This window comes from Notolabrus celidotus, chromosome 12 (assembly GCF_009762535.1).
Source record: "Notolabrus celidotus isolate fNotCel1 chromosome 12, fNotCel1.pri, whole genome shotgun sequence".
Lineage (NCBI taxonomy): Eukaryota > Metazoa > Chordata > Actinopteri > Labriformes > Labridae > Notolabrus > Notolabrus celidotus.
In genome coordinates, this window is record NC_048283.1 from 34,895,312 (window position 1) to 34,908,406 (window position 13,095).

Genomic DNA, 13,095 nt, shown 5'->3' on the forward strand with positions numbered 1-13,095 from the left:
GTTATGAATTAACCTGCTGATACTGATGCTTTTGATAATTAACTGTTCACTAACTCTAAACTTAGGAGTCATCTGTCAACAAAGAAAGGAAGAAAACTCTTTACATTTTCTATTTTCAAGGTTTTATTTCAAGTTTAGCGACTACTTTTGTTGATAATTTTTACTAGAAAAATAGGTAAAATGTACTTTTTTTAGATAATTAAAAAAATAAATTCTGGAAGACATCTCCTGACCCCCATTTGTGTCTCACAACCCCCCAGGGGGTCCCAACCCACACTTTGGGAACCGCTGCGTTAAACAGTTGGTTAATCATCTGACTCTTGTCTGTTGCCTAGTGTTAACTAATTATTAGATCCATTAAATAATTAGATTTCAAACATTTTTGAACATGGTTTACTTTTCACAAAAATGTAGACACCAAAAGGAGTCTTAAAAATGTGTATCAGTCAAACTTTGACAGGAAAAGTCAGTCAGGCAGGGTGGCTCCTTCCTTCATATTCAGCTGTGACAACAGATTTGAATGTGAAGCTTAATCAGTGGAATTGACACATGTCAGCGCAGGGAGGAGGACAGAAATTGGAGGTTTCGAGGGAAAACGGCAGAGAAACTGAGGAGCAAACAAAATGAATTATGAAAACCTAAATGAATATTTATAACAGATTTCTTGATCCTTGGACGCCTGCCAGACAACGGTTAAGAACAGTATTTGTTTCACTATCCCAATTTCCAAAAACACACTCGTTATTGACAGCCTATCTGAAAAATGCAATTTCCCTAAGCGACAGAATGACATGGTGAAATGATAACTGAAATTAAAAATCTCAGATTCAGTCAGCCATACTGGTACACATGCCTATCACTGACAGCAGCATGTCACACTGATGTCCCCGTATGTGTGTGTGTGTGTGTGTGTCTGTGTTGGTGTGTGTGTGTGTGTGTGTGTGTGTGTGAGAAAGCAAACTGCTGCTAACAGTCGAAGAAGAAAAAGTGACTGTTAAGATTCCGAAGTGTCAATCACGGAGAGAGATTATAAAGGTCCAAACATACAAGGTGTGTGGGCGCTTAAATTAGTTTCAGACATGAGTTCAGGGTGTGTGTGTTGTTGCTTACCTGTGTGTTGGCGTCTGTGTTTGGTGAGGGCGTGTCTCGTGCCTCCAGCGAAACCACACAGGTCACACAGATAAGACTTCTCTCCTACAGAGACAGATTGAGAGAGGGAGGAGAAATCATCAGGGTCTCTGAGATGGAGACAAAAACAAACATGGTAGGAAAAATGTTTGGAAATAATTTTGAAACGTTTCAAAGGAAGGAAAAAGGAGACAAAGGAAGGAAAGGGAAACCTTTTGTGCCACTCGTACTGTTTACTACATGTTTATTTCTGCAGTAATGCACATCTACACGACACGGACAACACATAGGCAGACAAAAAATCATTGAGTTTGTGAAAACCCCCCCCCACACACACAAAGGTGATAGAGAGGGACCTTGATCTTTTTACACAATATTCAAGTTATTTTTTGGAGCCAGTCAGCCTTGATTGATAGGAAAGCCAAAGACAGACAGGGGAGTGGGAGATGACTTAAAACCAAGGGCAGAGTCCGGTGGTCGTTCCAGCTTCTACTACGTCATGGAATACAGGCAATCTGTTTCCTACAGGACGGAGCTGTCCCTGTGATAGGGGAGGCTGTGTTTTTGTGTTTGTGTTTGTGTGTGTGTGTGTGTGTGTGTGTGTGTGTGTGTGTGTGTGTACATACATACATTGCCCTATTCATGTTGCGTCACTTAATCTATTATTTGTATTTGTATTTTTTTGTCGCCAATTTCGTTGAAGGCAGGATGTGTGTCTAACATGAGTCTGGTCCTGCTGGAGGTTTCTGCCTGTTAAAGGAAGTTTGTCCTTGCCACTGTAACTTGCTAAATGCTGCAAAGTGCTCTGCTCATGGTGGATTAAGATGAGATCAGACTGAGTCCTGTCTATAAGATGGGACTGGATCTTATCCTGTCTTGATGTTGGGTCTTTGGTAATAATAGAACATAGAGTACGGTCTAGACCTGCTCTGTTTGTAAAGCGTCTTCAGATATCACTTGTTGTGTTTTGGGGCTACATAAATACACATTGATTGATTTGTGTGTTTTCACAAACAACTTTGATTTGCTCATCTTACTTTCTCTAAGATTTTTCGTACACTGATGGCAGATGCTGATCTGCCAAGTTACGAGCTGCCCATTAGTGCTCACAAAATCCCATTCACACACATTTAAATGAAAGAGGCTCAATGTCTTATGAGTCAGGTGTACCATGCACACTTTGATGTGTGGATTGAAGATCAAATTACCAATCAGCTGCTTAGAATAAGACCCACCAAACACTGAGATGCAGCCACCCCTTACGTGATTACTAAAATAATTATGATTTAAATATTAGCTGGCTTTACTAATAGCTTGACAACAGAAAACAGGAAATTAAACTGCAACAGACACTCAGAATTAAACACTAATAATTAAAGCACGTGTTTATGTTTTTAATGGTAGTGTGCTTTGTATCAACACAAATCTTGATGAGGATTTAGATTTAAATCAAACTTATTATGACATCCCACATGTGAAAAAAGTCTGAGCTAAATTATAAATGGAAGGAGATTAAATAGCAGTTTGTATACTTTCAGCTATTTTTCATCTTCTTTGGCCTGATTCAACAAATATTGCTAAGTATCATTAATCTGCCGCTGATAGTTGTTAATTTCCAGTTGCATACAAATTAATCAAAACAAAATGACTGAATAGTAAAATTACAACTTCAAATATCAGCGGGTGTTAATAACTGAGAGGCTATTTAAGAAGATTCATAAAATCCTTGAAGCTTGAGTGGAAAAGTCTGATGGATGCAGGAATGAGTGATGCTCTCTTCGCTCTGGACTCAAACTAAAGAGCCATCGAGCAAGAGACGGAGTTTAAATAGAGACAAAGAAGAAGAGAATATTGTGTTGATGGATTGGGAGAAATGTGTGAAGGAGGAGGAAGGCAGACAGCGAGAAAAAGAAAGACAGACTGAACAGATGAGCAGAGGGTCTAGTTGGCTAACAGATGAGCCAAGCAGAAGTCACAGATCACTAGTGTATATCCATCAGAGCTCTCACAGCTAACTAATTCCTCCAATCAGATGGATCCGTGTAAATATGTCAAATGGGGGACGGGAAATTGCCAGTGTGGTTTATTGACTGTGATAAAATCTGAAAAGCACCGCTGAACATAATTACATACTTGTCAGAGCCATAAAAATTAGCTTTATTATCAATGGGATGGTTTTGTACAACTTCATTTGGGGGCGATGCCTTCCAGATGGGGAGCGCTGAGAGCTTTTTTACACTCCTCCTCTCTTCCCTGCATCTGGCTCTGTCATTAACAGCATGATGGTTTCTCTCTCTCTTTCTTTCTACCTCTCTCTTTTTCACACATGCATGCAGCTGCACACTCCCGCACATACACACAAAAGCTTTTGTAGTAGGATTCACTCACACAGGTAAACATACGCATGTGCACACACGAACACCTGCAAAATACTCACACACACACATCACTACCTGAGCCGTATATTCCCTTTCAGACACACAAATCAAAGTGCATTTGTTTGTAATACATTTCCATACATGTACATGTTGTGTATAATCACATGTACACGTAGACACTGTAGATAGCACACATCCTAACATAAAGACACTCACTGCATCACTTAAATATTCATCTAAATGCTGATGCTGAACTCTAGCTCTCGCCACACACTGCTAACACATTTGGGTGACTCTTCCAGCTGGGCCTCAGCAGTGCTCTGCTCCTCTTCTGCACAGATAGCAGCTTTCAGTGAGTCCGCAGAGACAAAGCAGCCTCAAGTTTCTTCTATTACACCCATTTAAAGCCACTCGACTGTGAGAAGAGTTTTAATGCAGTGCCACTTAGAGGGGAGAAAAACAGCCTTAAAAAGGTGCATTTGTTAGCCTATTCATACAGGTTCACGTTTCAATCCCACTGTGAATGGCCTTTAAATGAATACTGCTTTAATATAAATTAATATCCATTCTGTTGCTTACTTTGGTTACATGCAGCCAGTCACCCTGAACAATTGCATTTCCCCGAAATTTGTATATGTCTCAAAATATCAGAGTAATAAATGAGCTTAAAGCTGGGGTTGGTAGTCAGATTTAGATCCACTTTTTATTATGCTGATTAAAATGATCTTTTTGTTCCGATGGCGTTGTTTTGGAGGAGCTCCAAGGGGAGGGGGGTTAGACGGAGTCCAGAGGAAATGCTACATTCAAATTAATGCTAGTTTTCTGTGACTACCAACCCTAGCTTTAAGGAAGGGAAATATTTCAGATTTTCTGCATTAGAAGTGTTCTGTGCAGATTAACGGTTAAAAAAATATTACAGGCAGAAGAGAAGTGAAGGAAGAGGACATCACGTGTGATTGACAAGTTATCTCTGACAAACAAGGAACCACTCCGGATTGCCCATGGCACAAAGGATTGAGCCATACACTCACACACATAAACACAACGTCAAAATTTTCAGAATTATTTATGACTAAAGAAAATGAGAGTTAGATTTATTACTCATGTTTATACCATCATCACATTCTGATTTAAATATTGCCAAATCCAGATCAGTGTTTGTACTAAGGTCAAATGTTTTGATATGTTTCAAAATGTGCCATAAAATAATAGAATCTTCATTATCTTTAAGTTCAAAAGAACCAGAAGGCAACAAAGTCGACAAAATGAACAAACGGACATTCTTATTTTCTACCTGAAGCTGCCGTGTGTGAATTCAGGACAGAGAGAGAGAGTGGCGGTAGTTAATCCGCATAGAGATAAAGCAAAGAGGGAGAGAGTGCTGAAAAGAACACAACGCAGAGAAACTGAAAATCAAGAGGTTATCTTCTGATTGTTTCACAGAGGTAAAAAAAAATTCTAAATACATCCACACATCTGCACAAACAACCAGGAAGGTTTGAGGATTTTGCATGTATGCCGGGGGATGTTGTACTTTCTCCTGCTGTGTGTGTCTGTGCTCGGCCATCCATCATAATCACTATACTGCTAACTCTTCTTATTCATCGGTTGGCAAATACCTCCACATCTTTACTCTAGATTATGAATAAAAGGTCAGATAAAATATTTTAGTTTGGGTAAACATTATTACTTTTTTAAAGAATCCTCTTTATTTGGACTTTTATTGCTTTTATTGAGTGTATGTCAAAGTTTGGTTCATGTTCAGTGGCTTTCTCCATACCAGCTCAATGTGCCAGTTAAACATCAAAATCATAAAAGTCACCATTTTGGTTGTTCAGGAGTCTGATTTTTGTTGCATTAGTATCAAAACAGGTATTGACATTGTTTGATTTTTACTAGTATTGTACAGAAGGTCAGAATTCTGCTCACGTGACAATTCTGGGATGTAGTACCAGACAGAAGCTTCCTTACAGCTGAGTGTGCCCACAGCAAACCAGTGACAAGAACACACACAGAAGTATGGCCTGTGTTACGGTCGCCTAAGCAACAATGCTACACAGGCTCAATAAGAGAGACCGCAAAATACAAAGAAGAACAGAAGGGACAACACACAAAGTGCCAATCAAAGCCCAAGCTTTATTTGACATCCAAAACCCTCCCAAATTAGAGAGCCAGTGAAATCAAAAGAATTAAGGGAAATAATAAGGGACTGGAGACTCGGCCAAAAACAACAAAAGATGGAGAGGTGCTGGGCCAGCCGCGCAATGGACTGTCGCTCCCAGCATCTAACCCTAAACTAAACTGGGAATGACAAGAATCTAAACGATAACCAGACTACCGGAAATCTCCAGCCCAAACTAACACAACAAACATAACCCCTAACAGACTAACCATGTTGTAACAACCACAACAACCCGCTTTGGACCACAAACAAAAAGAGGACCGAGGGAAAGCAACCCAGACCTGTGAGCCCTCCTCTGTCAGAGAGTGCTCAGCTCCATCTGACACTCTTTTCTTACCTCCCCCCTACCTGCGTGCTAATCGCACCCAGGTGCACAACCGGCAGAAGGAGGCGTGGCCAGAGAGACAGGAGAGAGAGAACCCCTGAGGAGCCGTACATAACACCTGTCCTAAGTTTTGGCAGACAGTTTTGTGTTCATGTTGGATCAATTTGATGACCCAAATCCCAGGCCTTAAATGTGAAAAACAAGCAAACAGACCCACAAAAGTCTTTGCCCTGTGTCTCTAAACTCTAGATGAGTTACTAAGGATCTGGTCAGACCTTTTTCCCTATCAGAAAAACAGCACTAGTCCCTATCCAACCCCTCCTCCCTCCCTCCAATCTCTCATTACGCCCAACGCTACAAGACCCCACCACAGAAAAATCCATAGCCATCGATCCCTGCGCCCAGCCGTAGTCGCCACAATTATTCTTGAGGAGGAAACGTTGGCGATAAATTACATGTGCGCTTTTCATCTGCGGCGAGGAGCCCTCTGAGGACCCGGGTGGGGACGCTGAGGTGGGGTGGTGGAAGAGTGACATGATGTCAGCACTGGGGGACACGGCAGGATAAAGCAGCGTGATCCCCCAAACCCACAACAGGACCTTACTGACTACATTCAGTCCTCATTCTCCTTGACCTCTTTCTTTTAGCAGGACACAAATAACACTTAACCTTTATTTTAAACTTGATCTTTACGCACCACCGTCAGGTAAAACTCTGATCCTATTCTAACCTGAGCTCAATTATTCCTTTCAACTCTGAACTCAAAAATGTAAACACCAGCTGGATCCTTGCAGGGACACACACAGTTGCAAACAAACACAAATCAAGCTATTCACATATTTTTGAATCAAGTACGAGCAGGTGTTCCCAAAGTCAAATCAATGCCTTTAAAAAAGACATACTCTGCTAATGTGCAGTGAGAGCCACTGAACTATTTTGACAATATCACCTCTCTTTGTTCCCATGATGCACATCAACACTCAGCCTGATACTTGAATTAAATAGGCCTTATGCCAGACAATCAAAGAACTTTGAAGTCAAAATATACAACCTCTACGTACATGTGTGAGAATACATATATATATATATATATATATATATGTATATATGTATTTATATGTATATATATATATATATATATATATATATATATCAGCGTGTGTGTGTGTGTGTGTGTGTGTGTGTGTGTGTGTGTTTTAAATAACCCTGGAGGCGTCTGCATGCAGCTATAATTGCCTCCCTCATTAGTTATGTTTTAGCAGGAGCGAATGGGAGGGCAATTAATTTTACCGCTTAATTTTTGACACGGAATCCGCTGCTGTATTGATGTGCTCGCCATTTTGGGTCTCATTTTTCAGGGAAATTAATTGACAAAGTGCGAAGATTTATCAGCATATCGCCAGATTAAGCGACAAACTGAAGCAATGAGGAAATCAATTGTGGCCCCGTCGCTGTGTTCAACCCTCCTCTACCTCCCCCTCCCTTTCCACAACACCCAAGAGCCTGGGAAAAGCAGGGTGGGTCAGATGCAGTGCACTTATTTATTTATTTGAGTCGCTCATTCATCAGCCGTTACAAATGACCCTGGCGGCTGAAGACCACTGAATCCCCCCCCCCCCCCCCTTCCACCCACCCCCGCCCTCCTCCCTCAGACACGACTGGTGTGTGAGGAGGGAGTGATTAACATAAAAAACACACAAATCAGAGAGGAACAATGAATCCTGTTAGAGGCAGGAGAAGGAAAGCGGAGGTGTTAACTTTTTTTCTTTTATAGGAAGGGGGGCTCTTCATGTCACAGCCAGCATCTCTATCCACAGGATGATGAAATGTGACATTTTTTGTTCGGGACACTTCTGTCTTGGTTTTTGTTTGGCTACAATGTAGTCATGGTTGCCAAATGCAGAGAAAGAAATTGTATTGTTGGGTTTACTTATTGAGTTTTATTTCTCACTGTAAGTGACTTTTTGCTAAGTTTTATCCACCTTCTTACTGATGCTCTGTCTTCCAAGATGTTAGTTGTCACAAGGCAAATGGATAGTTTAGGATTATGATAAGAGGGGTTAAATAGTGATTCAGACAGAGGCTGATAGTAAGGCAAATCTGATCAACAACCATAATTTTTTTTTGCAAGCAGCAACAAATCAGTTGATGCAGAACGGCAAAAAAAATTGCAGTTCCCTGAAGGGTCCAAAGGCTGCAGATGCCCAGGAGGTGTTATTCACACATTTGCAGCCTGGTACAAAAACTTTTGTGGTCTCAAAGCTCATTTCCGTTTTAGGGGTGGAATTTTCTAAGAATGACCTCTGCCTGTGGTTGCATTCATTAAAAGTTACACTGAGTCAGCGACGGCAATAGTTGGGTTTCATAACCTCTGTTCAGAAACCAATGGCTGACATTAACGAGACCTCGTCTATGTTTCATACAGTCGGTCGTTTACTGACAACTAAACGCTAACACATTTCAAAAGCAGTAGCCTGTTAGCTTACTTACATTTTCAAATTCTAAAATGCCATTTGTAACTTATTTTTAAACCTTTTATTGTTTTTTTTAAATGAAACCAAAATGAATGTATAAGCACAAGGTTAGTAAACATACATGTTCTCTACTACAAAAAAGATAGCATGAGCATTGTTGAATGATCTACTGATAAAATAGAATCAAGACTTGCTTCCAGGATAGAGTGGGGGAATAATACACAGTGGAAGTGGATCTGAGTTTGTTTTTGCCATTGTAGAATAGGATGCTCTTTGGGGTAGACACAGGCTTGTTTAAAGCTGGGGTTGGTAGTCAGATTTAGATCCACTTTTTGTTCTACTGGTTAAAATGATCTTTATGTCCCGATGGTAATCAATACATAATGTGTTCTTAAAAAAAGAGGTAAAAAAAGCTGCTATCTACAGCCGGAGTAAACCTGGGAAAACACCAACCAATCCCTGCCATCGGGAGCCAAATGATGAAACCAATCAAATCCTGTCCTGCCGTTCTGCCCGCCTCCTGCAGAGCGTACATTTCATGTTTGTTTGTGTTTTTAACTTTCACTATGAGAATGTTTTGGTGTTTTCTTACTGCTGAGTGGGACAAGAGTTGAGACATGAGTTGAGACATGAGCTGAGACATGAGCTGAGGAACAATATTGAATCAGTCGCCATCATATGGTCGTGAAACAGCGGCGCTCGTGCATTTGAGTGGGGGCGTCGTTTTGGAGGAGCTCCAAGGGGAGGGGGCGGAGGGGTTACACGGAGTCCTGAGGAAATGCTACATTCAAATTCATGCTAGTTTTGCGAGACTACCCACCCTAGCTTTAAGTTGTGCTGGTAAGCCAGACTGTAGTTTTTGTTTGATAAACAACCTGTTAAAGGAATTGTTCTGATTTCATCCTTTTGCTTTTCTGTTTTTGGTTAGGAAATGTGAAAATCTACTCTTTAAAACTGTTTTAAATGTTCTTTTGGGCATTGTTTGCCTTTTATTGGACAGGACAGCTGAAGAAAGACAGGACATGTGTAGAGTAGAGCAATCGCTGCGACAAAGACTAGCCACCATCCAAGGGGGAAAACTGGCACACCAAAAATCGAGTATCGCACAGAGTGAAATATTATGAGCTCTACTTAAACATGTTACAAAGTCAAACTTTGACAGCTTGGCTATGCGTATTGATGGTGGCAAAACTCTGACTTGACAGCTGTTGTTTAAAGAAAGGCTCCATTTACCACTTTTGTCTCGTGGAGAAGTATCTAAATGGTGCATCTGCATGTCTTGCACGGTACTCATGATGCATCCACAGAGGAATTTTAATGTCTAAGTACTTGTTTATGCCCTATTGTTTCAACCACCTCTCCTTCCATGTGTGTTTCAGCATGACATTATGATACCAGCTGCTGTTCTGAGACACTAGAAATGCTGTTTTAGGGATTATAAAGGAATTATGCACTCTTACAAAAAGATTTACTCATTCATCCACTGTTATGAAGTTATTCTGGAGAGGATAGAGTTTTTTTTCAGAGTGATTAAGACTTTTACAGCTCCTAAGAATGAGCTAAATGTGTGTAACATTATACTTAGCTCCTGTGCAAACTCCCCAGTTAGTCATCGTCCTGTGAGCCTGTATATAACCCACACACACACATGCACACGCACACGCACACACACACACACACACACACACACACACACACATCCCTCTTCCATTACTGACTGCACTGTTCCCAGGACAGATTAGTTCAACTTTAAAGGCTCCTACTTATTTTGTTAGTATTGCATCTCAGCGCCGTGAAGGAGCCGATTTATAACCTTTAAACAGATCACACACATGCAGATAATATTTCAGTGTGTCAGGTTGGCTGCTGGAATGTGATTGCAGTGATTGTATAGCTGCAGCTAAGCGTCCGACCCAGCACCAATTACAACTGGTAAAGGAGTGTTGGGGGTCAGAGTAGAGCAAATAGTGTTAGCTTTTTTTGGGTGTCGCTAATCAAGTCAGGTCTCGTCGCTCGCTCAAATGAGGTCGTTTCAGGTTCCGTCTTAATTCTCCTATTTTCATACCTTCTTACGTGGTCACCCTTGATCTTTCAAGCTCTCTCATTTCATCACTTTCCTGTTTCCATCTCAATCACTTCACTCACTCTTCAAGTCGGTGTTTCCTCCTGCCAAACTAACACGCAGACACACGCACAGACATACACAGCACCTCACGCCTCTCCAGGTGACAGCTAGGTGACAGTGTGACGGCAGCCGCCTGATGGGGAATGATGAGGGCTGGAAACAAATGAAAATAAAACGTCTAATTATGTCAGAGGCGCCTTGACGTTACATCACTGTTAAAACACATTTAAAATAACATCCAGCAAGTCTCACACTCACACACACACACACACACAGGCACACTCAGGCACACACAGCAGGCACCCGTGACGGATGGAGGGCTCTCCTGCAAGCGCTCAGTCAGGCTGTCAGGCCACTGGCTGCTGCTGCTTCTGTCATTGACTTAAAAGGGCATCAAGGAGCCGTGTGTGGGACATTACTGAGGCCGAGGGGAAACTGCTGGGCTGCAGCATAAAGACACTTTCAGAGAGGCTGACTCGGGCTCCTATCGAGGGGCTATTATTCAAGACAGTATCCTCCCACCGCCCACCACACCATCTGTCTATCCAAAGTTTTTAGTAAGTAAAAAAACATGACTCAGTGTAGTCCCACAGTGCACTGTACTGTACTGTGCTGTATGTGCCCAAATGAAAGGAGAGGATGTTATGGGGGAAGAAAAAGCACTGTCTATATATAAAAATACATTTATAACAGAGGTATGTTAAATGATTTCATTTTTCTAAAGCTTTGGTTTAAGCTATAACACATCTTTTTGTCCTGAAACCATTGTGCAAGTGTTAAAGAAGGGACTTGTTGTCAAAGTGAGTTGCAAAGCTTTGCAATTTATTTTGAAGTTTAAGTTTAAATCGGCTGGGGAGCACTTTTATAATGAACAGATGTTTTAAAAAAAATGACTTTCGCCACTTTTGAAAAGATGAAAACTGATTCAGAAGTGAAAGTTATTTTCACCAGCTACTTGAAGACATTAATTAAATGTTCATGTCTAGACTGTGATTTCCACACAAATATGTTTCCATCACACAATTCATCTCACACAACTGCATAGCACAGCTAAAACGTCACCTATGCAAAAGTCAGTATTCCAAAATAAATAAAAAAAAATTTCAAACATGAGTGGATTTGGATTCTACCTCTTTCAAGCCCAGCACTCATCACGGTCAGACACTGAGGTCTCTGGAAGCCAACACTTCAGTTAGACATCAGTCGTAGTCAGAGCTGTATATGTGCAGTCTTCTTTCTTCTCTGAATATTTAAAACAGATCCCTTTGCATTGTCTCTTAACCTTCTATTTATCATGGTACAGTTCATAATGAGGTTTATGATTTTGGTATGAAAAATAAAATGTGTTGGAATAATGTCAATGCATACTTTGGGTTTCCTACTGCTTGAACATTTTCAAAGAAATGTTGCAACAACCATTGTTTTCTTCATCATTTCAAAGTGAAAATGAAAAACTGATCAGAAGGCTTCATTACAATTGTGTTTTTGTGACATATGGATGAGGATGTAATTGTGTTCAAGTCTGTTAACAAATCTTTGAAACATGCTCCTGGACATCCTGATATAACGTTCCCTTTTTAAAACCAAAAAACATTGATGTGCTACACCAAGGTGCGGGAGGTAAGAGAAGAGGGTGCTCAAGTTTTGTGTTCTACAGTTAGAGGCATTAATGACACACTGAACACTGAACCTTAGCTTCTGAAATACAAGCGTTACGATCCCCTCCAAGCTCCTGTGAGAAAGTCTCTGTTTGTGTTGACTTTGGCGCCCCCTGTGGACAACGATTACAACTTTTGATGAGTTTTTCCTGACCAAAAAATCTCATCCAGCTGTCTTTAACTGTGAAATATATCATTCACTGAATATTAGTTTTTCTTTAAGTTAGAAGATGCTGTTTCTTCAGTGTGCTGTCAATCAACTCAGCACCTCTGATGGTGATGGTCTCGTTTGCTTTTGTAGATCATGCAGAGGCCTCACTGTTGATTTAAAACTGTTTCATAACCAGGCAAAAAATACTGAAAGTGGCTTTAAAATGAATTGTTTCATAATTTTGGATAAGTAGTTTGTATTCTCTTTTTTAAGATTGTGGGGGAATGATACATAAAATGAATAAAAGGATGTCAACTCATTACCTTCATGTGTTTTTATACTTTCTGTGCATAATAGAGGAACACACACTGGGCTGGTTCACTGCGGGAAAACACCCTTGAGGATCAGATGCATTTGATGAACACACACTTGCTGACCAGCTGGGTTGGGGGAACACACACATTTGGAGACCAGATGGATTTTGGGGAAATACACATGAAAACCAGTTGGATTTAGGGAAAACACCACCTTCATTTCCTCATTAGGAAACCTTCTAAGTCTGGGGGAATGCAGAAAACAAAAACAAACATGAAATCCAAACATCTTTTTCCTTCTTTCTTTGGCCATTATTGTCACTTTTCAAACATTACTGGCTGTTAAAACATCTCTTAGTT

General features: G+C 40.7%; 1 protein-coding gene across 2 annotated transcripts in view; it reads right to left on the minus strand.

The window, feature by feature from the left end:
• Window positions 1-13,095, minus strand: part of znf407 (zinc finger protein 407) — a 201,636-nt gene that overhangs the window by 71,537 nt on the left and 117,004 nt on the right. For both annotated transcript variants that reach the window (XM_034698372.1, XM_034698373.1), the window contains exon 7: window positions 1,111-1,194. In XM_034698372.1, the coding sequence (XP_034554263.1) occupies window positions 1,111-1,194 (84 nt within the window). The remainder of the gene's footprint in view (window positions 1-1,110; window positions 1,195-13,095) is intronic.